The 25,457-nt window shown below is 46.1% G+C and overlaps 1 protein-coding gene and 1 long non-coding RNA gene across 3 annotated transcripts in view; one reads left to right on the forward strand and one right to left on the reverse strand.

Moving 5' to 3' along the window:
• The window catches only part of ERGIC3 (ERGIC and golgi 3), a 38,424-nt gene extending 29,555 nt beyond the window's left edge, over positions 1 to 8,869 (reverse strand). Inside the window, exons 1-4 of one of the 2 annotated variants that reach the window (XM_088480673.1) lie at positions 8,588 to 8,869; positions 6,971 to 7,041; positions 5,731 to 5,818; positions 5,003 to 5,122 (exon numbers count right to left, since the gene is read on the reverse strand). In XM_088480673.1, the coding sequence (XP_088336799.1) occupies positions 5,003 to 5,122; positions 5,731 to 5,818; positions 6,971 to 7,041; positions 8,588 to 8,744 (436 nt within the window). In that variant the 5' untranslated portion in view covers positions 8,745 to 8,869. Of the gene's footprint in view, positions 1 to 5,002; positions 5,123 to 5,730; positions 5,819 to 6,970; positions 7,042 to 7,775; positions 7,796 to 8,587 lie in introns of those variants that run through there. The other variant, XM_088480674.1, reaches the window with a different exon arrangement.
• The window catches only part of LOC148514968 (uncharacterized), an 87,134-nt gene continuing 70,463 nt past the window's right edge, over positions 8,787 to 25,457 (forward strand). The window contains exons 1-2 of the long non-coding RNA XR_015879438.1: positions 8,787 to 8,843; positions 9,788 to 9,826. This is a non-coding gene — a long non-coding RNA (uncharacterized LOC148514968). The remainder of the gene's footprint in view (positions 8,844 to 9,787; positions 9,827 to 25,457) is intronic.

The following is a 25,457-nucleotide window of genomic DNA, read 5'->3' on the forward strand; positions in this document are numbered from 1 at the left end:
ACCGCTGATATGGCCGGAAGATTGCGCTCCGCCCAAACCAGGATCCGAGAAACCTCTACGAGAGCCGCCCGACTGCGAGTTCCTCCTTGCCTGTTTATGTAGGCCACGGTGGTAGCATTGTCCGACTGGACCTGCACCGGGTGACCCTGGAGAAACCGCTGTGCCTGCAGGAGAGCATTGAAGACCGCACGGAGTTCCAAGATATTTATTGGAAGCTCCGCTTCTATCGGTGTCCACCTGCCCTGGAACAAGTGTGGACCCGAAACTGCTCCCCAGCCCCGAAGACTGGCGTCCGTTGTCAACAGGACCCAATTTGGAACCCAGAACGGACGTCCCTTGTTGAGGTGGGTCGTCTTTAACCACCACGCAAGGGACAGGCGAACCTCCGGGGTGAGCACAATCGTCTGGAACTTCAGAGACTGAGGCAGCCCGTTCCACTTGGACAGGATCAGGTGCTGCAGAGGTCTGGAGTGAAACTGGGCGTATTCCACCATGTCGAACACCGACACCATGGAGCCCAGTAACCTCATCGCCGAGTGTAAGGACACCCGGCGGCTGTGCAGACAACTGCGCACCCTTGACTGTAAAGCAGAGATCTTGTCCTCCGTCACGAAGATCCTTTGCTGTCCCGAGTCCAATAAGGCTCCAAGATGCAGAATCCTCCGAGACGGGATTAGAGTGGACTTCTGCCAGTTGATTAGCCAGCCGTGCCGTTGCAGCAGTGCAATGGTCAGGTCCAAGTGGTGTAACAGGAGCTCTGGAGATCCTGCCACCAATAACAGGTCGTCCAAGTACGGCAACATGCGGACTCCTTGCAGCCGCAGAGAAGCCGCCATGACCGCCATAGCGTCCTGTATGTCCAATGACACCATGTAGTCCCCAGGTTCCAGCGCCAGAATGATGGACCGTAGGGTCTCCATCCGAAACTTCGGGACCCGCAAAGACTTGTTGAGTGCTTTGAGGTTGAGAATCGGACGATATGACCCATTGGGTTTCTGTACCAAAAATAGATTTGAATAGAAACCCTGGCCCCTCTGGGAGAATGGAACAGGCACTATAACTCCAGCCTGGAGCATAGTGTGCAATACCTTCCGCAGCTCCGTAGCCTTGTTCCGGTCTGATGGTAGACCCGTGGTGAAGAATCGAGCCGGGGGTCTGTGCCGGAAGGAGAGGGCGTACCCGTGAGAGACCACCTCCAGAACCCAAGTGTCTGTCGTAGTGAACGACCAACACCGGGAGAACTGCAGCAGGCGGCCTCCCACCCTGGGATCCCCCAAGGGGAGACCCGGACCGTCAGGCCGCAGGCTTGTCATCTGGCTTGGGGGCCGGACGTCTGGTACTCCATGCCTGTTTCCGGGGCTTGACCGATTTCTTAGGGCCAGCCTGTCGAGGAAACGACTGTGGTTTGGGCCTGCCCTGGGCCCTAGATGACCGAAAGGACGATGGTCCAGAACCAGAAGGAGCAGCGGCCGACGGGAGACAAGCAGATTTGGCTGCCGCCAGCGTGGCCACAATCTTATCCAGATCCGGACCGAAGAGAACTTCTCCGGTAAACGGCAACGCTTCCAGACCTTTCTTGGATCTGCGTCCGCCTTCCAGGATCGCAGCCACAAGGTGCGACGAGCAGCTACCGCTGCTGAAGAAATTCTAGACACCAGAGTACTAATGTCTAGAGCCGCCTCGTTGATGTAGGTGGCCGAATCACGGAGATTGCCAATCAACTCCGCCTGTTCGGCCGGACAGTCGGATTCAAGAGAAGCCTCTAATGAATCCGCCCAGCGCTCCATCGCTCTGGCAACCCAGCAAATGGCAATAGCCGGCCGTGCTGCCCCCCCTGCAAGGGAATAAGCGGACTTCAGGCAGATTTCTACCTTGCGTTCCGTAGCATCCTTAAGGGAGGACATGGATGGCATCGGCAATGTGGCACTACGGACAAGACGGGTCACGTGAGAATCCACCTGTGGAGGGGATTCACACTTAGCAAAATAATTATCCGCGAACGGATAAGCCACCGCCAGGCGTCTCTGCGGCTGGTATCTTTTGCCAGGTTGTTTCCACGCCTCCTCTAAATGGTCCACCAACTGACCCGAAAGAGGAAAGACTGTGGCATCGCCCTTCACATCTTTGAAAAAGGCATACTTAGATTTAGCCGCTGGGGGAACTTCGTCCTCAATCACCAAGGCTGTGCGGACCGCCCGAATAAGTCCAGGAATATATACTTTGGACTTAGCATCAGCGTCCTTAGTATGGAAAGGTTCCTGATCGTAAGGATCCAGAATCTCCCCATCATCAGACGTCCCTTCGTCATCCTCATAAGGAGCGGACAGAGACGCCACCGGCCTTTTATGAGGCCGCATCACAGACTCCCCTTGCAACACATCCGACAAGTGCTGTACAGAACTCGTCAGGGAGTTAACCCACGCTGGCTCCTGAGAACCCGGGAGCGGGGAAATAGGGAGACTGTGGGGTACCACCAATTGTCGTGGGAACCCCTGCATGGGTGACGACACCACAGACTGCTGGGACAAACCCATCGGAGTAAACGCGGGCTGCGGAGCTAACTGGCCCACTAAAGCTGTTAACGCCTGAGCGAAACAAGCCCAGGGCGGCTCCTGTACCGGTGCTGTAACCGTAATAGGCCGCGCCATGGACAAACACTGCCGGCAAAGGCCCTCCGCGCTACCCTCCCCCTCCGCTAACGGTACTTTGCACGTGGTACACTGTAGCCGGAGGGGAAAATCACTTTCAGACATGATGGCACCATGTATGTGACCTCTCTCACCAATTAAGTATTAAATAGGCGAGAGACCACCCTGCAGCACCGCACCGCAAGGGCTTTAGCAGAAAGAACAGGGACAGTAATAAAGCTGACAGTTTAGAGAAGAAAAGTTACAGGCAGCGCTAGCACAGTCACATACAATGCAGAGAAATAACAATTCCTGCACTAACAGCGCTGATCACTCAACTACACAGACACAGGGCCTGGTAGGACACAGCGCTGCATACACAGACCTGAGCCACAGCGGAGGAGAGGTATGCGGGGGGACCCAGACCACGATGCTTCCTTCCAGACTTCCAGCAGCGTTCACCATGCGTTGCAGAGAAGATGGCCGCCGAGGAGCAGAGAGAAGCTGGCCTGGGGGAGGAGCGCTGACACAGGACCAGTCAGCACAGTGCAGAGAGGGCTGTGTGCAGCGGGGGAGGCGCCGGCTGTGAGACAGGGAAGGCGCGCTCCCCTGGCATGCATTTAACCCCTGGGACGCCGCAGCGCTACCGCTCTGCTGCGGTCCGCTGTCCCAGGGGGTAGTGGAAGCGCAGGTTGGTCGCCTGGCTCCACGATGCAGCCAGTCCCCAGGGAGCCCCCTGCCTGGGGACTTAGGACCATGTGATCAGCGGGGACCCACCGCGGGACCCCGCTGCTTACCTCTGTCCCCCTTGAATCCGGCCATGGTCCGGAGCATCTGGGGTCACCGCTAGCTGTGACCCCAGACGCCCACCAGCATCCCCGGATCAGTACCGGCGTTCTGGTACCGGCGGGGTGTAGGGAAGACAGCATGGACGTCAGGACTGACTGTCCATGCTGTTCATCCAGATGTGCAGCCACAGCTGCATGAAGAAAAAGCTTCAGGGGCTCTTCTAGCCCCCACTCCAACAGGTGCACCCGACTCCGGCCGGGAACCAAACTAAACTGAGGTGCCTTGGCCCGGGGGCGGGGTATAGGAGGGGGACCTAGTGCATCCTGGGAGGCTGAAAGCTTAACTCTTTGGTGCCCTGCGACTGACGTCACACCTATACCCCAAGGTATCCTGTGGATACCCTATGGACCCTGAAGTAGAAATAATACTGGTATAAATTACCGCTGCTATGCACGCTCCCAATACACAGAGTATTCAATTAAAAGCAAAATGGCCACAAAGTTGTTTTCTGGGCACTCACCCGTGTTCCGTCCACTCCTCTCTCTGCTGTGCCCTGCTGCCGCATGCTCTGACATGAGCGGTCTCACACACACACAGGGATACACCGTGACAAGAGTCCCACACGCGCACACACACACCATGACAGGGGTCTCACACACACTACTGACAGGGGTCACAGACACTGCTGTGGAAGACTGAGAAAGAGGACTTCTGCATGTCGGGGAAGCGGAGAAGGACAGCACTGCCACAAATTAAGCTAATTGGAAACTTCCAATTGCTTAGTCATTGGGGAGGTGTCCAGGCAGTTCTGAAGCAACAACAATTTTTCTTTAAAATAAAGATTTTAGGAAAAATTGGACTTGCTGAGAAGGTGCTCAAAAAAATAAGGTAGGAGTGCCATCTAAAAAAATTAAAATCATGCACCCAGTTGGATACCCAAAATCTCATGTCTGCAGGAAAAACCCTGCATAGTAAATGTAACATGTATAACCTTACTTGTTGTAGTGACACATGGTAACACAAATTCCATGTCTGTTATTTTTCCATAACACACCTATGTTAAAATGGAAAATAAACTAAAACAAAAGGCTTTTTGCTACCTTAGGTCCAATTTAAGAGGTTCTCATAAAAAGGAGGGAATGACCAATAAATAGTTCACTTTATAGCCATCAAAACAGACCACCATACTCTTCATAGGTAAACTGATAAGTGATTATGACGACAAGATATCTGATGGCATGACAAGCCTTGCTTTAGTCCCCCCGACTTCACACCCTTCCTTACAGCCCCATCTCCCTCTTCATTTCCCCAGAGATTATTTATATTGTTATACTTTAAATCAGCATGTTAAAACCTTACTGTTCAAATTCTATGTGCCACATTTTACAGACACACCTAATAAAGTCAGGGACAAATTTGGTTTTAGAAGTTCACTTAACTTCCAAAATCAGAATCTGTCATTTGTGATCAAATTATCCACTGATCTTGGTTGTAACACAATCCTGCTTCTGGTTGCACTGGACACTGCTCAACATGAAACTATAGATTAGTATAATTTGTTTTTTCAGGACATGATAGACCCATACCATGCTTCTCTGCTTCTGAGGTCACCGGATTCCCATCTTTATCCAGCCTCTGCTTGAACAGATTGTGTTCTACATCCAGCTGTTGCTCTCCAGCTACATCCATGGCATCTATGCTCAGATCTGCCAGACAATCATCACATAATTAAGGGGCAAGTTTGGACTCGCCCAAAACAACCTCACAAGGTGCTGAGGCCCTGTCAATATAAAGCCCTGGATTATGTTAACTGTTCAATTAAGTGAACACAACTACCAATATTCCAAGCAGCAATGCTCAACATATTACATTTTAGTGGCCTACAGCATAAACCTGAGGGAGGATGGGAATACTATATACATTCCAATGTATAATATTGCTGAATCTAAAGGACATAAAAGGAGGAGAGTTACAGAAAACCATCGATAGAATTGCTTTGTTGCTTAGTTCCATAAACTTAAGTAGGACCTGGTGGTTCCTAACCATCTTCCAGGCCAATAAATATTTCTATAATCAATATATATTGGTAATCCTCTGTCTCTACATATTTTAACCTCCTTATCCAAAAATGAGCTCTCTCTGTGTAATGAGAATCGCTGCAATGTCTGGCAGTTTAGGAGACGAATACAGTATGTTTTGCAATTCAACAGCAAGTTATCCACATCACTGACAAAGTGAAATTTCAGAACAGACTTCCCCTGCGCAGTATATGCACTAAAAACTTGTATAATACAATAAACTGTAGCTTACTTACATGCACAAGGCATATGTTGAAATATAATATCGATGTTTATCTTTAACTTGTCTCCTCTAGATTTATCGACAAATAATTCCGGGTAGACCTGAAAAATAAAGAAGACTTATAGCTAAAATGGATGAAAGAAAAACAAATAGATGCATTACGATTTCCTTAAAAAGTTGTGGAATACAATGTGGAAACACTAGGAAGACAAATGTGATAAGCACTGCAACTAGTATTTAACATGGGCTAGCAACCTGTGGCTTTCAAGCCGTTGTTGGACTAGAAGTCCCAGCATTACCTACCATAAAAAAACCTACCTGTGGAATAGGAAGACTAAATTATTACATTTTAAAATATACTGCAAAGTGCCTGCTCATTAGGTCATTTAGCAAATAAATTTGGGTTCCCCATAACAACATAAATTACAGTGTGCTTTATATCCATGATGCTCTATCATAAGCCATCATCCCCCAGAGTGCAGAGTGAGGTTCAACATCCTGACAGGGGCTGTTAGTAGAGAGAGCTCTCTAGAGACGGCTCCCTCTATGCCTTACCTACAGGTCTCCTGCTGTGCGGTCTGCTGAAAACAAACCATGGAAAAGGCCCAGGCTGGATTTATTCTGATCAAAATCAATATTTGTTTTTTGCTAGCATAGTGCACATGGCAGTTTGCAGCAAAGCGGTACAAATACATAAAGAGGACATGATGACAGTGTAAATACAGATAAATGTTAGAGGACCGGTCATATTTGTAGGCTGATAGAAGGTCCACACACAGTGATTTCAGTATTAAATTAGCTACCTTGACTGTCATGTGTGCGGCCAACTCTTATTTACACATTAAAAGACAAGAGTTGCTGGAGATATTGACAGAGGGCCTAATTCAGAGAAGTCCTTGGACGCAGCTTCACTGGCCCAACAGCGTGATTTTGCCTGAGGGTTATTCAGATGGTCACACAGTTGACCTGATGACAGAGCCCATTGACACAGCAGCTAATCAGAGAAGCTGGCAGTGGGCATCTTTTTACTTGACACGCCTTATGTGGCTTTTGTATATTTTAGCACAGCAGCTGTGCTATAGCATCCACCTTTGAATCGGGCTCAGAGAACACAAACTGCGCGGCTTATAAAACCAGTTGCTATGTTTCATAATGTATTACATTACATGCATACTATGCAGAGAAGTTCATATTTATGACTATTGTAGCATAAGACCTTGGTAACTATGTATAATATATAGAGACATACTTACTTCTTTAGTGAGGAAATATTGAAGCTCAGAGAAAAACAAAATCAGCATTATAAGACCACTAACCACGGTAACTGGAAGGAAAGATCAAAATTACATTTTGTTAACAAAGAAACAGGCAGACAGAAGTAGATGCAGTATTTGTCCTAAACAGAGGTTATGTCCATCAGCAGTCATCCTTTAACATAGGGCAGGGAATAAGTGTAATGGTGCATACACACGGTCAGATAAAAAGGACAATTAAAGCGATAACGATATTGTTTGATCGTTTAAATCGTCCTTTTTTTTACCCTCTCTAACGACCAAATGATGGTCGATGCGCAGACCATCGCCCGTGCATGCAGGCCAACTTGGTCGATATCGACCAGGTTACTATAGGGACCCTCGATCAACGATTGAAGGTCGTTATAGTAGCTAGGGGAATGGTGCATGTTCTGGATGTTCGATCACGATCATCCAGCACATGTAGGATGATCAGACGATATCTGATCGTTGACTGATCTGACCGTGTGTATGGACCATTAGCCTTTACAACCTAGACTATGCCAAGATCCCAGGTGTTATAGCATAGTATTAACATACAGCAGTAAAAGAATAGTAGGAGTCTAATCTATTGTCTAAAAGCCTAAAATATAAGGACCAGCTGATGCAACTGTCATCATTAGTATTGGCACTTGAACAAGCATGCAAGGTGCAAGAGATCAGTTAGAATCAGGCTTCCCTTCCCAGTACACATGACTCAAACACATGGAAAACATTCAACTTCACGTAAAGACAGATCCCGACAAGTTCAGCCTACGCCACCCACATTTATCTTCAGTCTACACCGCCCGCAATTTGTGCCAGGCAGGGCGGATTATGGGAATATAGCATTCCTCCCAACATCACCCTTTCCAGGAGGGACAAAATACTCTGTTCCTGGACTTTACTCTTAATTTATAATTGTCATCACCTATGCTGAACTAGTTATTTGACAGGTGAAGGCAATGATAAATTGTGAAGGAAGTCCAGGAACAGAGTATTTTGTCCCTCCTAGAATGGTAGTGTATATATCCCCTTCAGTAGATGTACCTGGAAGTGAAGTGGAATGAGGGCGGAAGTGCGGTTCCATGCCCATATAAACCACCAAAAGAGGAGAGTTGTCCACTCGCCATGCTTCGTGCATGGTAACTCACGTTCGCAACAGTTTAATTCCCCTTCTATGTCCAGGTGAATCGTAACTAATGACGTCAGGGTACATCTACTGAAGGGGATCTATCCGCTACCCTCCTGGAATGGGTCATTATTATCATCATCATCATCATTGTTTATTTAAATGGCGCCACAAGTGTTCCACAGCACCTTACAAAGTACATAACCAAAAAAGTGACACAGTACAATACAATACACCGCAGGACAAGGACATGGATAATATACATTGAAAGATTAAGGTATGGTATAGTCCCCACAGGACGCAATGCAGGGAGGATTATGAGAAGTATAGTCCCCACAGGACGCAATGCAGGGAGGATTACGAGAGTTGTAGTACCCACAGGGCGCCTGTCAGTGGTCACACTCTCCAGACCAGAAGTCACAAACACCGAGGTTTTCATCCTCTGCTGCATACATAGCTGCCCTCACCTATAGCCCCGCCACATGTCTTCACTCGAAAGTCCTCCAATGTTTTCGGATAGGCGTCAAATTGCCGGAGCCGGTGAACCGTCTCCATTTCCTCAACCGGAAGCAGACACAACACCGCACCACTTCCGGGTCCAGTGACTATACGTCCTAATCTCATTGGTTAAGGAGAGTGCCAATAGGCACACGGCACAATGTGTGAGGGAGTCGAGTGTAGCTGGATTTGTTCGGCAGTGTCAGTGCGCCACCTAGCGTTCAGGTTTGATATTAGCAATGATGGAGTTAGACTTTAGGCTGCGCGTTTATCAGTTGAGTTACCGGCTGTATAACTATAAACTGAGTGACAAATATGTGCCGAAATATTCATCAGTTTAAGCTATTTCACATTTTGATAATATGGGTATAACAGGTGTCCCTAGGACTCGGAGTCAGGACTAACAAAAAAGCAATTAGTGCTGGCCGGGAGTGGCGACACGTTTGTATTTTGGGGCAGGGATGCAATTAAAGAGCTAGTAATTCACTATTTCATATTAATGTATTTCAAAGACTGATTATCACTGAGTTGAAACATATACTTGAAAAAGAAAGTGAGGTTTTTGTAAATAAATCCACTCTGTCCACAGTACGTTGTAGCAGAATGAGAATTGCAATCATAGCTACTATTGTCCAGCTCTACTTAAATAACTATGCATGCAGGTTGCAATTAATATCAAATGCTTTGACTAAAGCTGGCCACACACTAGACCAACTTACATCCAACCAGCCAACTAGTTGATTGGTTAGAATGAAAATCTGGTAAGGAATGGAATCAGCAATTTGCTCCCAAACGCTGGAAAATGGACCAAAACTGTCGTTTGAACAAATAATTTAGATCAAACATTTAACAAACTTGTTTGAATTACCATTTTCATCTGTTTTCTGGCATTTAGGAGCAAATTGCTGATCATTATTTACTCCCATACGTTACCAGATTTTCATTCCAACCAATCAACAAGTTGGCTGGTTGGATGTAAGTTGGTCTAGTGTGTGGCCAGCTTAAGGCCATGTAAATGTATACACACTCTGGAAGTAGTTTCATTCTTCGTCCCATTTTACTTATTTTGTATCTGTTTCCCTGACCCTAACCTTTTCTCACCACACTGCACCTGCCCATTGGCTATAGTCCTGTGAACTCATTTTTTTTTTTATTTTTTTTTTACATAGCTTAATATTCTTGCCATGAAGGTTACCCACATCTGTCAGGTAAGTGACTTTATATTATCTTTTGCACACTTTTTTTATTTTAGATTATATTGTTTACATTTTTATTAATCCAAACAAAATGAAGGTTACTTTTTTTATGTTACTTGAATAACTAAGGGGTATATTTACTAAGCATTGGATTTTCAAAACCCCTGATTTTTGCAGATTTCGTCTGCCATATTTAATAGAGCAATAGTCGTATATGCAAAAAAAAAGAACATGTATCTTCTGGATAGGCAGAATTGGAATTGCTGTGATAACAATAAATGCCTTGCCCAGACTCCTTCATGTTCTTAAAGATATCTAACAGCGCATCTCACGTTTTGTTTTATTTTGTCTGGATGGAGGCCCAGTGTCTTCCTCAGAGTTCATAGACATGCTAGAGACAGCAGCCTCGTCTACAATGTCTACACAAATATTACCTCGCAACCCACCTGACACCCTGGAAGCAGATACCTTTCTGTATTTCAATACCACACTGCAGTTGCGGTTTCTCTCATTTGGGGTTCACTGTGGATATTCCCATTTTCAAGATGTTAAAAGCAGCCTGGGGAACCTTGGTGACATCTACTATTACTACCTGCTCATACTTTATAAGTGGCCTTTACCACCTCTCAATACTGGTAATCTATCTTAACTACCTGTATACACAGAATCTTCATGTGCCTTACATTGCAATTTTCTCATTTTTAATTGTAGAAGTGACCGAAATGTATATAAAACCAATGATTCCTTTATAGGTATAGATTTCTGACTTATTGTATCCATAGGCGAAACTAGAGATCTGGTAATGGGTGGTTCCAGTTTTAGCACTGTGTCAGAATTTGTGTTACTGTTTCTTGACAATTTGCCACTCTCTTATGAACAATAGTTATGCAATATAGTGTTACCGGCAGACTGGGGGCAGGGCACTGAGGTGTGCATAGGGCCCCTATGCACGCCCCGAAGGTGCGCACGCTCCCGAACAGGGGGCATAGCCGATCAGTGAGGGGATATGTCTTTGTGACACGTCACCAATTCGTCATTCTTGGGAGCTTGTCCAGCACTTACGGAGGTCCTGGGCTTCCCCCAAGCTCTGCCCTCACTGTGAATAGATGCCGTCTCTTCATCCGGCAGCGATTGGAAACCGTAACTTTTCCCACTAGAGGGACACTGTGGCCAGCGGGTGGGGATGGCACAGGGCAGGCTGCTTTAGTGGGGAGCCTCTATAAGGACAGGGCGTCACTGTAGGGGGCATGCCCAGCACTCACAGGGATGCTGAGAAGCCCAAAGCTTTCTCTGTAGAGTGAAAAGATGTTGTGCACATTAGTCCACATAGTAATGCCCTTTACACATTATGCCAAACACAGCTATGCCTCTTATAACATTGTCACACAGAGTAATGCCCCTTACACATTATGCCACACAATAATGCCCTTTACACATTATGCCATACAGTATTGCCCTTAACATTTTATGCAACACAGCAAAGCCCTTTATAAATGATGCCATGCAGTAATGCCCTTTACACATTATGCCACACAATAATGCACCTCATAACATTATGCCACATGCAGTAATGCCCCTTATAACATTATGCCACACAGTAATGATCCTTACACATTATGCCACACACAGTAATGCCCCTCACACATTATGCCACACACAGTAATATTTATTACAACATTATGCCAAACACAGTAATGCCCCTTACAACATTATGCTACAAGTGTACAAAAATGTAATTTAAAAAGGAACTTTTAATAATGTATTATTAAAAATAAGCCACAATGTGTGTTTTTAGACAATAACCACATATAGAGACTTCTCACTCAACAGAAATATATCGGATATATGAGTGATTTACTATTGTAATTTCTTCTTCAGGGTCCATAAGCTCCACATGGAGACCTTGGGGTGTAGGTGATGGAACTGAATCCGGGCACCATGCAGTTGAAGCTTTCAGCTCCCAGGATGCACTGGGTCCACTCTCCCTATACCCCGAGCCAGAGGCACCTCAGTTTCATTGGTGCCCGTCCGGAGTTGGGTCACCATTACGCAGGGGGCTGCTTAGGCAGCCCTTAAGCTGTTATTTTTATGATTCTTTTATCCTTTCTTCATAGAGCATGCAGCAGCAGACTCAGACCCGCCAAGAGCCACGGCTGGCCCGAGTAACAGGGAGCGTGGCCTAATCGTGGGAGGCGTGGCCACGCCCCCTTCGAAAAAAAAGAAAAAATTTCAGCGGTGCTGCGCGCTGGTGAGAGGGGCGCTCTGAGCCCCCTAAGCCCGGTGCAAAGCCAGGTGGGGCATAATCAGTGTGATCGCTCCATCCCCCCACATACATAGGAGACTGTGTGCTGGGCTGCTGTGAGGGAGGGGGGGCAGCGTTGGACCCGGGCCCCCGCCGGCCCCTCAGGAAGCCCGGCCCGGGTAATTTGTACCCGCTCTCCCCCCCCCCCCCCTCTCGGCGCCCCTGAGCAGACTGTCTGAGGGACGTCTGCACTGCTGCTCTGCCACCCCTTCGGAGCCGCAACGCCAGTACTGATCTGGGGATCTGGACTGGCATTCCGGGGGTCAGTGCTAGCCAAGGACCCGCGGAGGACCCAGACAGCAGCTGGACGTAAGGGGACAGGTAAGGCGGGTCACCGCTTGCGCTGACCCGTGCGTTAAGGCAGTCTATACCTCCAGTCTCAGGGGACAGACCGGAGGTCGCTGGGTGTGGACCCAGGCTCTAGACCACCAAGGACATTAGGTGCGGGAACCAGCGTTCCGGGGGTTAACAACCAGCCAGGGGAGCGCTTCCCCATTTTAGCGGCTCCTCCCCTCAGCTCAGGGCGACATTCCACTGAGGTCTGGCTTCCCTGAGCTGTTCTCCTTCTTGGCCATGCCCCCTCTGAAGTCTCCGGTGGCCATTTTCTTCAGTGGTGCAGTCGCAGCTCTCTCAGGACAGCGCATGGTCCGATCCCCCTACATACCTCTCCCCGGAGTAAGCGTATGTAGCGCTATAGCCTACTAGACACTGAGTGTGTGTAGTTGAGTATAGTGCCAAATTTGCAGCAGTATCTCTGCATTGTATGTGACTTGTGCTAGCGCTGCCTGTCTGTGTCTATTTCTACTGTCAGCATATATCTGTACCCCTTTTTTCACTCTACCTTAACATACAGGTGTAGTCAGGGTGTTTCTTGTACCTCATATCTATAAGGCTTCATATTTGTGAGGTTGGTCACATACAGTTGTGCTCTGCAGTCTGCCATATCTGGCTGTGTGTTCCTGCAGCTTGCGCCAAGCACCAGACAGGGTCACTATATTGCATTTCTACAGGTACCTTACATACTCAGTGGTTACATTATACCCAGTACCAGATTGTGTATCACATTGCCCTGCAGTTATGGCTGACCGAGGCAAGGATAATGCGCAAACTTCTGCCCTGACATACAGGTGTATTCAGGGGATTTCCTGGACCTCACATATATAGAACTAAGTATTTGTGAGGTTTGTCACATAGTTGGTCGTTGCACAATGTCCTATTTGGGCTGCGTGCTCCTGCAGCTTACCGAAGCATAAGACAGGACCAGTATATTGCATTCCTACTAGTATCCTACATACACAGTGGTTGCATTATACCCAGTGCCATATTGTGTGCCATATTACTCTGCAGCTATGTCTAGCAAAGGCAAGAGTAACAAACAGGCATCTGCACCCATACTGATATCATGCAGATTATGTGCTGCAGGCTTAAGTGAGGAGGATTTGATACAAGATGGGCCAGGCCCATCAGACAACCAGCGCATGTACAAACTATTGCGGACTGCCTGGCAGTTCCAGCGGTCATTTCCCCTATGGGGTTATCACAGCAGGGTGTAATTCCCCCTTTAGGGTTGCCACAACAGGTTCAGGCAATACAGGTATCTCCTGTGCCCCCACATGGGTAGACTAACTCTCTAACTCTGTGCAGAGTCTAATGGCTACATCTAATGCCTTTTAAACCATGTTGCAAGGTGAGAAGCCATTACCCAGTAAGCCCTTCTAGCGTACTGTGTTATCGTCACTGTCCACGCAACTCTCAGATTCTGAATATCATCTGAGGAGGCAGTAGTTGCTGCTCTCTCTTACCCTGATTCCCCTCTGGAGGAGGATGAGAGTCGGTCAAAAATAATACCTTGGGGGGGCGTGGCCTAACTGAACACCGGAGCAGACGTGCCTTTCTCTGGCTCCGTCTGACCGGCAATAAAAGCAATATATTGTGGAGCCCCTGCTTACTGCTGACTCTCCCCAGAGGGCTCCTACACCTTACCGGCTCCCAGAGACCCTGCTGTGCCTGTCGCGAATCCGCAGACGCCCGACCGCCGCTTCGGCCTACTCTGAGGGTGAAGCCGCGGCCTCAATTTTGGCTCTGTCCCCGACGCGACTCTGCCAGCGGCATCGCGGCTGTTGGATACCGCTGCCGCTCCCCTCGGGTGATTGCCGCGACATCCCTACCCTCCTCCGGATCCTCACTGGCTGTGGCTGAAGAGGTATATACCCCCAGAGACCTCTAGAAATACCCGCGGCCGGAACTGCGAATCGCGGGAGGCCGCCATTTTGTGAGCCCCGGCTGCACTCCAGAAGTGCAGGGCCTCTGCTACCACCTCTGGCTGCCGCTCTTCTTCCGGACCTGGTCCTCTGCCACTGGCTGCCCCCCTCCTGTTGGACCTGATCTACTACTGCTGGCCTGTTCTATTATATACAGGCATCTGGAGACCTCTCCTCTCTTGCTGGGCCCTCCTTTCTCCTGCTACCCTCTCCCCTTGTGTGCTGGTCACCTTGGACTGTTGCAAAACACCGCCGGCTGGGGCCCCCTCCTGCAGTCTAAGGAACATCCACTGCTTCAATCCACAGCTCTCTCCCTCCTGCTGGATTGGGTCCTCCACTGACGGGCTACTTTCTCTCCATCTGCTGTGACTGGGACCTTGTTGCTGCCTACATAGAGATCTCCATACATTACTAGCAATTGGGCCCCTTGACGCCCTTATGACTCTTACTACAGTGGCCGAGATTGATATACAGTTTACCCTCCCGACCTGACAGCTACAGCTACAACATGTACTAACTGATTTCATCCCCTCCCACCCCTAATTAGTACACGTGGAGTTTCTTTTACATTTTTTTTTTGCTCCCTTTTATACATCGATATTCATAATGCCTAGAACGGCGAAGAAATCCCTCGCAGGAGACCTTACACCATATCTTTCAAAACCTAAATCCTTGCCTGATGCTAAAGATACTGCACCAGAATCAGCTCCTGACCACTCCAACTCCGAATCGGAAGAAGATGACCTCTCTCCCATTACTCGCAGGGACTTCCTTTTACTGTTCAAAGAACTCAAAGATGTGAAAAAATCTGTTCAGGCTCTTCATGCCATGCAAGCGGAAATTTCTGCTATTGGTTCCAGAACAGACCAACTAGAACGTAGAGTTGAGGAGGTGGTTACATCCCAACAATCTTACGACGCCGACCTTACACAGTTACGCCAAGATGTTGCTCAGCTTCAAGACGGTCAAGAAGATCAAGATAACAGGGCCCGACGTAACAACATCCGCATCAAAGGTATTCCCGAAGACGTCGAGCTCCCCCACCTTGAGCTCTATCTCAAAGACCTATTCATGCAACTCTCTCCATCTACTCAGGAAGATCACCTGCTCCTAGACTGAGCCCACCGTGCGCTAAAGCCGCGCTCCCAATCTTCTTCTCAACCCTGAGACGTCATCCTACGTATGCACTACTTTACAGCCAAAGAGACTATAATGAGAGAAGTTCGCAAGCTCTCTTCAGTCACTTTTAGAGATGCTACTCTCCAGATTTTTCAGGATATTTCCCCTCTGACTCTTGCTAAACGTAGGGACTTTAAGCCTCTTACCACCCTGCTATGTCATCATAATATTAGATACCGTTTGGGTTACCTCTTTCGCATTCTAATATGGCACCAGAACCAATTACATATGGCTCGGTCTCTCCTCGGAACTCAACCTCTTCTATCAACACTGGGCATATCCGAAGAACTTGGTCCTACACCTTCCGCCTCCCTCCCTCAAAGGTCTCGACAACCGACTCGACGCCCCCCTCCATCTGAATGGTCTACTGTTCCTAAGTCTTCCAAGTCCTCCACTCAGATCTCTGAAACCTAAGACCTTCTAATAGGTTCATTGTTGCATTATTTTTGTGATTTCGTGATGGGGTCCCTCCACTTGTGAGGATGTCCCCCATTACGAATATTTTACATTACCGTCTCATTATATGTATCTGGAACTCATCTAGCCTATTTTTGTTATTTTTATAGAAGTTTATGTAATTAAGTTTTGATGAAGTTCCATCATAATGAATATAAGATACATCTATATATGTTCTTATCTTAGCTGTTCATTTATTATAATCTTACTGAGATTTTGTTGATTTGTCTGTATATACAGTCAGGTGCATAAATATTGGGACATTGACAGAATTTTCATATTTTGGCCTCTATTCACCACCACAATGGCTTTGAAATGAAACAAACAAGATGTGCTTTAACTGCAGGCTTTCAGATTTAATTTGAGGGTAATTACATCCAAATCAGGTGAATGGTGTAGGAATTACAACGGTTTCTATATGTGCCTCCCACTTTTTAAGGGGCCAAAAGTAATGGGACTATCAACTCAAAAGCTATTTCATGGACAGGTGTGGGCTATTCCCTCATTATTTCATTATCAATTAAGCAGGTAAAAGGTCTGGAGTTGATTCTAGGTGTGACATTTGCGTTTGGAATCAGTTGCTGTCGACTCTCAATATGAGATCCAAAGAGCTGTCACTATCAGTGAAGCAAGCCATCATTAGGCTGAAAAATCAAAACAAACCCATCAGAGAGATAGCAAAACCATTAGGTGTGGCCAAATCAACTGTTTGGAACATTCTTAAAAAGAAAGAACGCACTGGAGAGCTCAGCAACACAAAAGACCTGGAAGACCACGGAAAACAACATTGGTGGATGACAGAAGAATGGTGAAGAAAAACCCCTTCACAACAGTTGGCCAAATCAAGAACACTCTCCAGGAGGTAGGTGTATATGTGTCAAAATCAACAATCAAGAGAAGACTTCACAAGAGTGAATATACAGGGTTCACCACAAGATGTAAACCATTGGTGAGCCACAAAAACAGGAAGACCAGATTTGAGTTTGCCAAACAGCATCTAAAAAAGCCATTACAGTTCTGGAACAACATCCTATGGACAGATGAGACAAAGATCAACTTGTACCAGAGTGATGGGAAGAGAAGAGTATGGAGAAGGAAAGGAACTGCTCATGATCCAAAACATACCACCTCATCAGTGAAGCATGGTGGTGGTAGTGTCATGGTGTGGGCATGTATGGCTGCCAATGGAACTGGTTCCCTTGTATTTATTGATGATGTGACTGCTGACAAAAGCAGCAGAATGAATTCTGAAGTGTTTCGGGCAATATTATGTGTTCATATTCAGTCAAATGCTTCACTCATTGGACGGCGCTTCACAGTGCAGATGGACAATGACCTGAAGCATACTGCAAAAGCAACCAAAGAGTTTTTTAAGGCTAAAAAGTGGAATGTTATGCAATGGCCAAGTCAATCCCCTGACCTGAATCTGATTGAGCATGCATTTCACTTGATGAAGACAAAACTGAAGGGAAAATGCCCCAAGAACAAGCAGGAACTGAAGACATTTGCAGTAGAGGCCTGGCAGACCATCACCAGGGATGAAACCCAGCATCTGGTGATGTCTATGCGTTCCAGACTTCAGGTTGTAATTGCCTGCAAAGGATTTGCAACAAAGTATTAAAAAGTGAAAGTTAGATTTAGGATTGTTTACTTTGTCCCATTACTTTTGGCCCCTTAAAAAGTGGAAGGCACATATAGAAACCGTTGTAATTCCTACACCGTTCACCTGATTTGGATGTAATTACCCTCAAATGAAATCTGAAAGTCTGCAGTTAAAGCACATCTTGTTTGTTTCATTTCAAAGCCATTGTGGTGGTGAATAGAGGCCAAAATATGAAAATTCTGTCAATGTCCCAATATTTATGCACCTGACTGTGTATGTATATATATATATTAGGGATGTGCAGGCTCGGTTCTACTCGGTTCCGTTCGGTTTTTTTTACCGAATCTTATTGGCTATCCAAAACTCGTGACAGCTGAAACCCAATAAGATTCGGGAAAAAAAACCGAACGGAACCGAGTAGAACCGAGCCTGCACATCCCTAATATATATATATATATATATATATATATATATATATATATTATTGTGTATGTATGTATATATATATATATATATATATATATATATATATATAATCTATGAACATATATATATACTCTGTTTATCGGTTGGTATTTCAGTATTTTTTGGGATGATTTATCCCTCGATTTACTCCTCGATTTATTCCCATCTCTTGTTTATTAATTCTTATATTTCTGTTTTTATTGTATTTTCTTCTCCCATTTATTTGTTCCCTTTTTTTTTTTTTTTTCTTTTCTTTTCTTTCCAACCATATTGTTTTTTGATTTCTATTTTTAGGTTTATCTATGTTTGTTTGTTTTTTTTGTTTTTTTTCCTATACTCCATTTGTACAATGTTGTATTTTTCTTTCCATATATTTATTATATTTGGGGCTTATGGGAGGGCTCTATATGTATATATTTTTTCCTCTCTATGACCTCTTTATGGATAAACTATCTACCTCCTGCCGCGCCCCCCCAGGGTCTTGTACCCATCTGCTGACCTATGTGCTTCATTAGGGCATAGTTCCCCTCCCCTTTGTCAGCACCCGTGGCCTTGGACCTCTACCATTTGGCCGACCTACCTTCCTTTTCCCTTACCGGTTTTCCTTCCTTCTCAAACAGGACCACTTCTTCCTTTTTACATGTCTGATGATGTGTCACTTTTGCTTACCTCTCCACTTTCAATTGTTTTTTGTATTTTTTTTAGCTGTTTTCTCAACCATGGCGCATGGGTTTTAAGGTACTCTCCTTCAACATGAAGGGCCTCAATAGCCCACAAAAGCGTAGCAAACTTTTTACCACTCTTAATTTATATAAAGGAGATTTAGTATTTCTCCAAGAAACTCATTTCCTGTGAAATCTCCATCCAGAACTTCGCTCTAAATCCTATCCCACCACATATCATGCCTGCGACTCTAAGCAGAAGAAACGAGGAGTTGCTATCCTATTTGCCCGCCACCTCACTTTTGATATGATCGATTCTTATGAAGATAAAGAGGGTCGCTTTCTTATTCTTGTGGGTACTCTTAATAATATTCTTTGCACCATTGTTAACATATATGCCCCTAACCAAGCCCAACCAGCTTTTTTCACTAGACTAGACTAGACACCCTCCTCTCTCGTAAACGGCTGGGCTCCCTTATTGTATCTGGTGACTTTAATGCAGTATTGAACCCTTCATTGGATAGATCTACCTCGGGAGCCACTAACTCCGGCCGGGCAGACCTCCGTAATTCCAAGGCGCTGCTTGATCTCATGAAATCCCAGCTTCTCTATGATTCCTGGCGGGTTCGAGAGCCCCTCACTCGAGACTATACTTTCTTCTCCTCTGTCCACAACTCCTATTCCCGTATAGACATGATCCTGCACAGCCACGACCTAGCCCTGCAACTTGTGGATGTTCATGTCCATCCTTTGATATGGTCTGATCACGCTCCTGTTTCAGCCGACCTATCTTGTATTACTGAACGTCCTCGTCCAATGACATGGCGCTTAAATGACACCATTCTTCATTCTCGCGATACGATCACCCGTCTCAAAACCCTACTTACGGATTATTTTCAATTAAACGCTCTCCCAGACACCTCTCCCTCCACTCTCTGGTTGGCTCATAAAGCTGTTCTACGGGGACATTTGATTAGTATAGCTTCCAAAGCTAAAAAAGATTTTCAAACCCGTACTAACTCCCTCTCAATTCGTCTTCAACAACTAGAGTCACAACATAAACAGTTCCCTAGCCCTTCCCTCCAACAAGAGCTCCTTGCTGTTCGACACTCCCTCGCTCTCCTTTTTTCCCAACACACAGCTAAACGTCTAAAATGGCTGCGTCAAACCTTTTACGAAAAAGGAGATAAAGCTGATAAGATTTTGTCATCTAGGCTTCGTGCGGCACGAACCCATAGAAATATCCTTATGATTAAAAATTCCAATAATCATCTTCTTCACGACCCGGCAGCTATTCGATCTGAATTTCAAAATTTTTACAATAAATTGTATAACTTACATTCTTCTTCATACCCTACTTCTATCCCACCTACTGAGACGGCAATCCAAGAATTTCTTTCCACCGCCAATCTTCCTCAGCTATCTCAGGGGGCACTCCGGGGTTTGAGTGAGGAGATCTCAGAAGAGGAAATTATAACTTCTATTAAACAACAGAAGTCTGGCAAGTCCCCCGGACCTGACGGCTTTACAGCTGCATACTATAAAAAATTCATGGAGCATCTGGTTCCCCACCTGCACTCCCTCTTTAATACTGTTTTACAAGGGGTCTCCTTCCCTGCGGATATGTTAGAAGCCAGAATTGTCGCGATACCTAAGGAGGGTAAGGACCCGCACAATTGTGCTAGTTATAGGCCTATCTCCCTTCTCAATCTAGATATTAAAATATGTGCTAAAATTTTAGCCAATAGACTCAACCAGGTCCTTCCCTCCTTGGTCCATTATGATCAGGTTGGCTTTGTGCCGGGTTGTCAAGCTTGGGATAATACCCGTAGAACCATAGATTTAATTCATACCATAAACTCCAGGAGATCTCCAGCTATTGTTCTTTCTCTCGATGCTGAAAAAGCATTCGATAGGATCTCTTGGACCTTTATGTCTCAGACCCTACGATCGTTTGGGATGTCGGGAGACTTCCTGACTGGTGTCATGGCCCTCTATTCCACTCCCTCTGCCACTGTTTCCATCAATGGAATCCCCTCCAACCGTTTCTTTATCTCAAATGGCACCTGGCAGGGATGCCCTTTGTCCCCTTTGATCTTCGCCCTAGTGATAGAGCCCCTGGCCGCCCTCGTCCGACTAAACCCTAGCATTCACGGAGTGCAGGTCGGGAATTCATCTTCCAAAATCGCCCTCTTCGCTGACGACATCCTACTTACCCTCACTCAGCCCCGGATATCTTTACCCAACCTTTACAAATTATTAGACCATTATGGTGTCCTCTCTGGATATAAAATTAATTTTTCAAAATCTAAAGCCATGCCCCTCCACATCCCCCACCAGGATGTTGAGACCCTTAAATCCTCCTACAGTTTTAAGTGGCAATATAAAAAAATTAAATACCTTGGGGTCTTCCTGACATCCCGTTATGATCTTTTATTTCAGGAAAATTTTCCCCTACTTTTTGCTAAATTACAAGCGGATCTGACTTCCTGGAAACGGCTTATACTCTCGTGGCTGGGCAGGATCATCGCAGTAAAAATTAATATCCTCCCCAAATGGCTCTACCTTTTCCAAACCCTCCCAGTGGTGGTACCCCTTACCTTCCTTCAAAACCTTCAGAAATCAGTCAACCGTTTCATCTGGAATGGTAAGCCACCTAGGTTATCTTCGTCCATCCTTAAAAAACCTATTTCCAAAGGGGGTAGAGGTCTCCCGGATTTTAAGCTCTACTATTTAGCCTCACATTTTTCCCAAATAGTGTCCTCCTACTCCCCCCATGGAACGTCCTCCTGGCTTGATATTGAATCTAGCTATATCAATTCCCCAGACCTTTCTTCCCTATGGGGCCTACAAAAGAAACACCGTCCTCCTCCCTCTAACCTTCCTCCAACACTCAAATTCCTCCTCCACATATGGGTCTTATATTCACTTAAATTTAATATTACCACCCTTATATCTCCTCTTACCCCTATATGGTGTAACCCCAATTTCCGCCCAGGTTTACATGCGACCCACATGACGTCGTGGAAAACAGCATCCCTCAAATTTCCTGCTGATTTTTGTTCACAAGGGCTCTGGCTCTCTCTTTCAGACCTACAACTGCAATGTCCAACTCAATCTTTAAATCCCTATGAATACCTACAAATACGAAATTTTTTAGGCTCCCTACCACAGACCCCGCTTCTCTGTGACCTCACTCCCTTCGAACGGCTCTGTAAATATTACCCTATGTCCAAAGGGATGATCTCTCAAATATACGGTATCCTCATTGTTGCTGCTCTGCCTACTAATAATTCCCATGAATCTTCATGGGAGATAGATCTTGGCCCTCCACCTGATGAAGAGGCTTGGGACGACATGAGACTGGCAATTGCTAAAACCTCTATCTCTACTCGCCTTAAAGAAACTTCTTATAAATTGTATTACCATTGGTACTATACTCCAGTACGGCTCTCCCATATGTTCCCTTCTGCTTCACCTCTCTGCTGGAGAAACTGTGGCCTCCATGGTACTTTAATTCATATCTGGTGGACCTGCCCGGCTCTTGAACCTTTCTGGACCTCTGTTCATACTCTCCTAAATACGGTCTTTGGAGAACCGATCCCAAAAGACCCATGGACTTTACTTTTAAATTATCCCTCTCCTAATCTCAGCAACCGCTCTGTTAAGCTGTTGTCCCATATTCTAGTTGCTGCTAGGAGTCTGATTGCCCGTAATTGGAAAAACCCTCTTCCACCGACTCTCTCTGCCCTAAATCACAAATACGGCATATAGCGGAAATGGAAAATATTACCTATTATCTTCATGATAGAGGCCATATATTTTCTCAAGTTTGGGCTCCATGGCTCTCATATGACACTTCACTACCTCTGCTCCCTGTGCTCACTACCCATATGTGACTCATGCGCGATGGTTGAGTTTGATTTCCCTACCACGCCTTCCCTATGCAAACCTCCCTAACTGACTATTCTTTTCTCCTGTTTTCCAACTAGCATGTTTTTCTTTCTATCTTTATAACACTTTTTGTCTAGTATTTATTTATTATAAAGGAGAGAGGGAAGGGTGAAAAAAAAAAAAAAAAAGAAAGACATATTTTGTTTCTCTTGATAGTCCTGTTCCCAATCCCCCCCCATTACCCTCCCACCCCTTCTTCTCACCCCCTCCCCCCATATGTTTATTGCTATTTACTTTATTGAAAAATGGCTCATGTATACTGTTTATTATATTTGTGATTTTTTTTTTATGTTATCTTTTTTATGAGCTTTCAAAATAAAGAATTTAAAAAAAAATAAAAAAAATGAATACCTTGGTACGAGCTGTCAGATCCATCTTATTAATAGAAGATGATGAGCCAGCCCCTAAATCCAAGCACCCTCTGTTTAAACGACAGAAAGTGGTTTCAGCAGAATTCCCTTTATCGGATCATCTAACTGAACTCATGGCTGCAGCCTGGTAATTGCCTGATAAGAGGTTTTATACTGACCTCATTTTCTTTTCCTGTGGCTCATTGTGCAATATTGGAAACACCTCCTGCAGTGGTTTCACATGTTACGCGTTTAATTAAAAGCGCTAGGTTGCCTATTCCTACAGTTACTTCCTTGAAGGATCCTATGGATAGGAAAGTAGAAGCTTGCCTGAAATCGATATACTCTCAGGGGCCGTTGCCCGTCCAACAATGGCTATTGCATGGGTGGCTAAAGCTGTAGAGAGCTGGGCTGACGTACTTGAAGACTTTTCCCTCAGATGCTTCCAGGGTTCAGATGTCTTTTGTTGCTCACATTCGAGGTGCAGTTTCCTAGTTTGGAGAAGCAACATCAGATGCCAGTTTCCTCACCTCCAGCGCATGGGCCGTGGCTATACCTGCCCACCGTACCCTGTGGCTACGCTCATGGAAGGCTGATGCAGATTTGAAGAAAGGCCTAGAAGGCTTACCCTACAATGAGGAGATCTTGCTGGGTACAGACCTTGACAAGATTGTGACTACTTCTACTAGGCCTCGAAGGCCTAAAGGTCAGTCCTTTTGTAGGCAGTCTGTTTCCACTAGGGCTGCCAATCCCAGGAACAAGCAGACCAGGAACACCAGATGCCCTGCTTCAAAACCCAAGGATAAACCCTCAGCCTGACAGGACCAGGCCTCCCTCTGGAATATCCCAGAGTGGGAGGCCTTCTTCAGTTCTCCCAGTGCTTGTGTCAAAACACCACGGATACTTGGGTAAGAGAAGTGGTCTCAAACGGGTACGCCCTCTCAGTTCTCTGATGGTCTCCCCACCAGTTTTTTCAGAGCCAAACAAGGCCTTACAGATCCAGAAAGCCATACAGTCCTTGCTGCATGCAGGGGTAATTGTGCCAGTCCTACTATTTCAGTGAGGGACTGGTTATTATTCTACCTTTTCTGGTTCAGAAGCCAAATGGATCTCATCGGCCTATCCTCAACCTCAGATCCTTGAACAAATTCCTAAGGGTGCCAAGGTTCAGGATTGTAACCCTACGCTCCATAATCCTAGCTATGGAGCCCGGGGACCTTATGGTATCTCTGGATATTCAGGACACATACCTACAGGTATCTATAGCGCCCTCAGATCAGCAATATCTCTGGTTTGCTATACTACAGCAACATTTCCAATTTCAGGCTCTGCCCTTTGGACTATACATGACCTCCTGCTCCTACAGGAGCCCCAGAAGTGCTTTACCGCCGTCTGTAGTTAACCATTGCTTTAACACGGATGGTTAATCAACTGAAAAAGTCCTCCCTGAATCCCTCACACAGAATGATTCATCTGAGAGCCCTGCTAGATTCTCAGGATCAGATAATCTTTCTGAAATCAGACAAGATCGCCACACTTCAACTATGAGTGCACAGATGTCTCCATAGTCGCCTAGTGTCGATTCACTCAGCAATGCAGGTTCTGGGATCCATGGTGTCTGCCTTCGACATGGTGGATTATGCTCTGTTCCATTCCAGGCCTTTGCAAAGACTGATCCTCTCCAGGTGGAACTGGTTACCACCATTGGATCAAAGCTCATACGATGGTGCTCTCTCCAGAGGTGCGTCTGTCTCTATTCAGACATCTCCTCTATCCAATGGTCCCCCTTTTGGATCCCGGACTGGGTAATCTTAACAACGGACGCCAGTTTCCTGGGCTGGGGCGCAGTGACTGGTCTGCACTCCTTTCAGGAGCATTGGACATCAGTCGAATCAACCCTGCCAATCAAAATGTTGGAACTTCGAGCTGTCTACAGGGCCCTCAACCTGGCCCAGCACATACTTTATGGAAAACCTGTACAGGTTCAGTCCGACAATGCCACAAAAGTGGCTTACATCAACCATCATGGAGGCACTCTAAGTCGGGTGGCAATGACAGAAATGTCACGCATTCTGACATGGGCCGAGGGTTGCCTCCTGGCCATCTATGCAGTGTTCATTCCCGGAGTTCTCGATGGGGAAGCAGACTTCCTCAGCCATCATAATGTACATCCCGGGGAATGGTCGCTTCACCAAGAGGTGTTTCAACTGCTAGTGAACAGATGGGGCATCTCAGAGGTGGACCTCATGGCCTCCCGATACAATCACAAACTGCCAGTGTACGTGTCCAAAACATGAGATGCTGAGGCAACCTTTGTAGACGCACCAGTGAAGTGGACCTTCCAGTTTGCATACCTAATTCCTCCAGTCCCCCTTCTTCCTCTAATTCTTTGGAAGTTTGAGCAAGACAAA

This window comes from Taudactylus pleione, unplaced genomic scaffold (assembly GCF_031769625.1).
Source record: "Taudactylus pleione unplaced genomic scaffold, aTauple2 ptg000256l, whole genome shotgun sequence".
Lineage (NCBI taxonomy): Eukaryota > Metazoa > Chordata > Amphibia > Anura > Myobatrachidae > Taudactylus > Taudactylus pleione.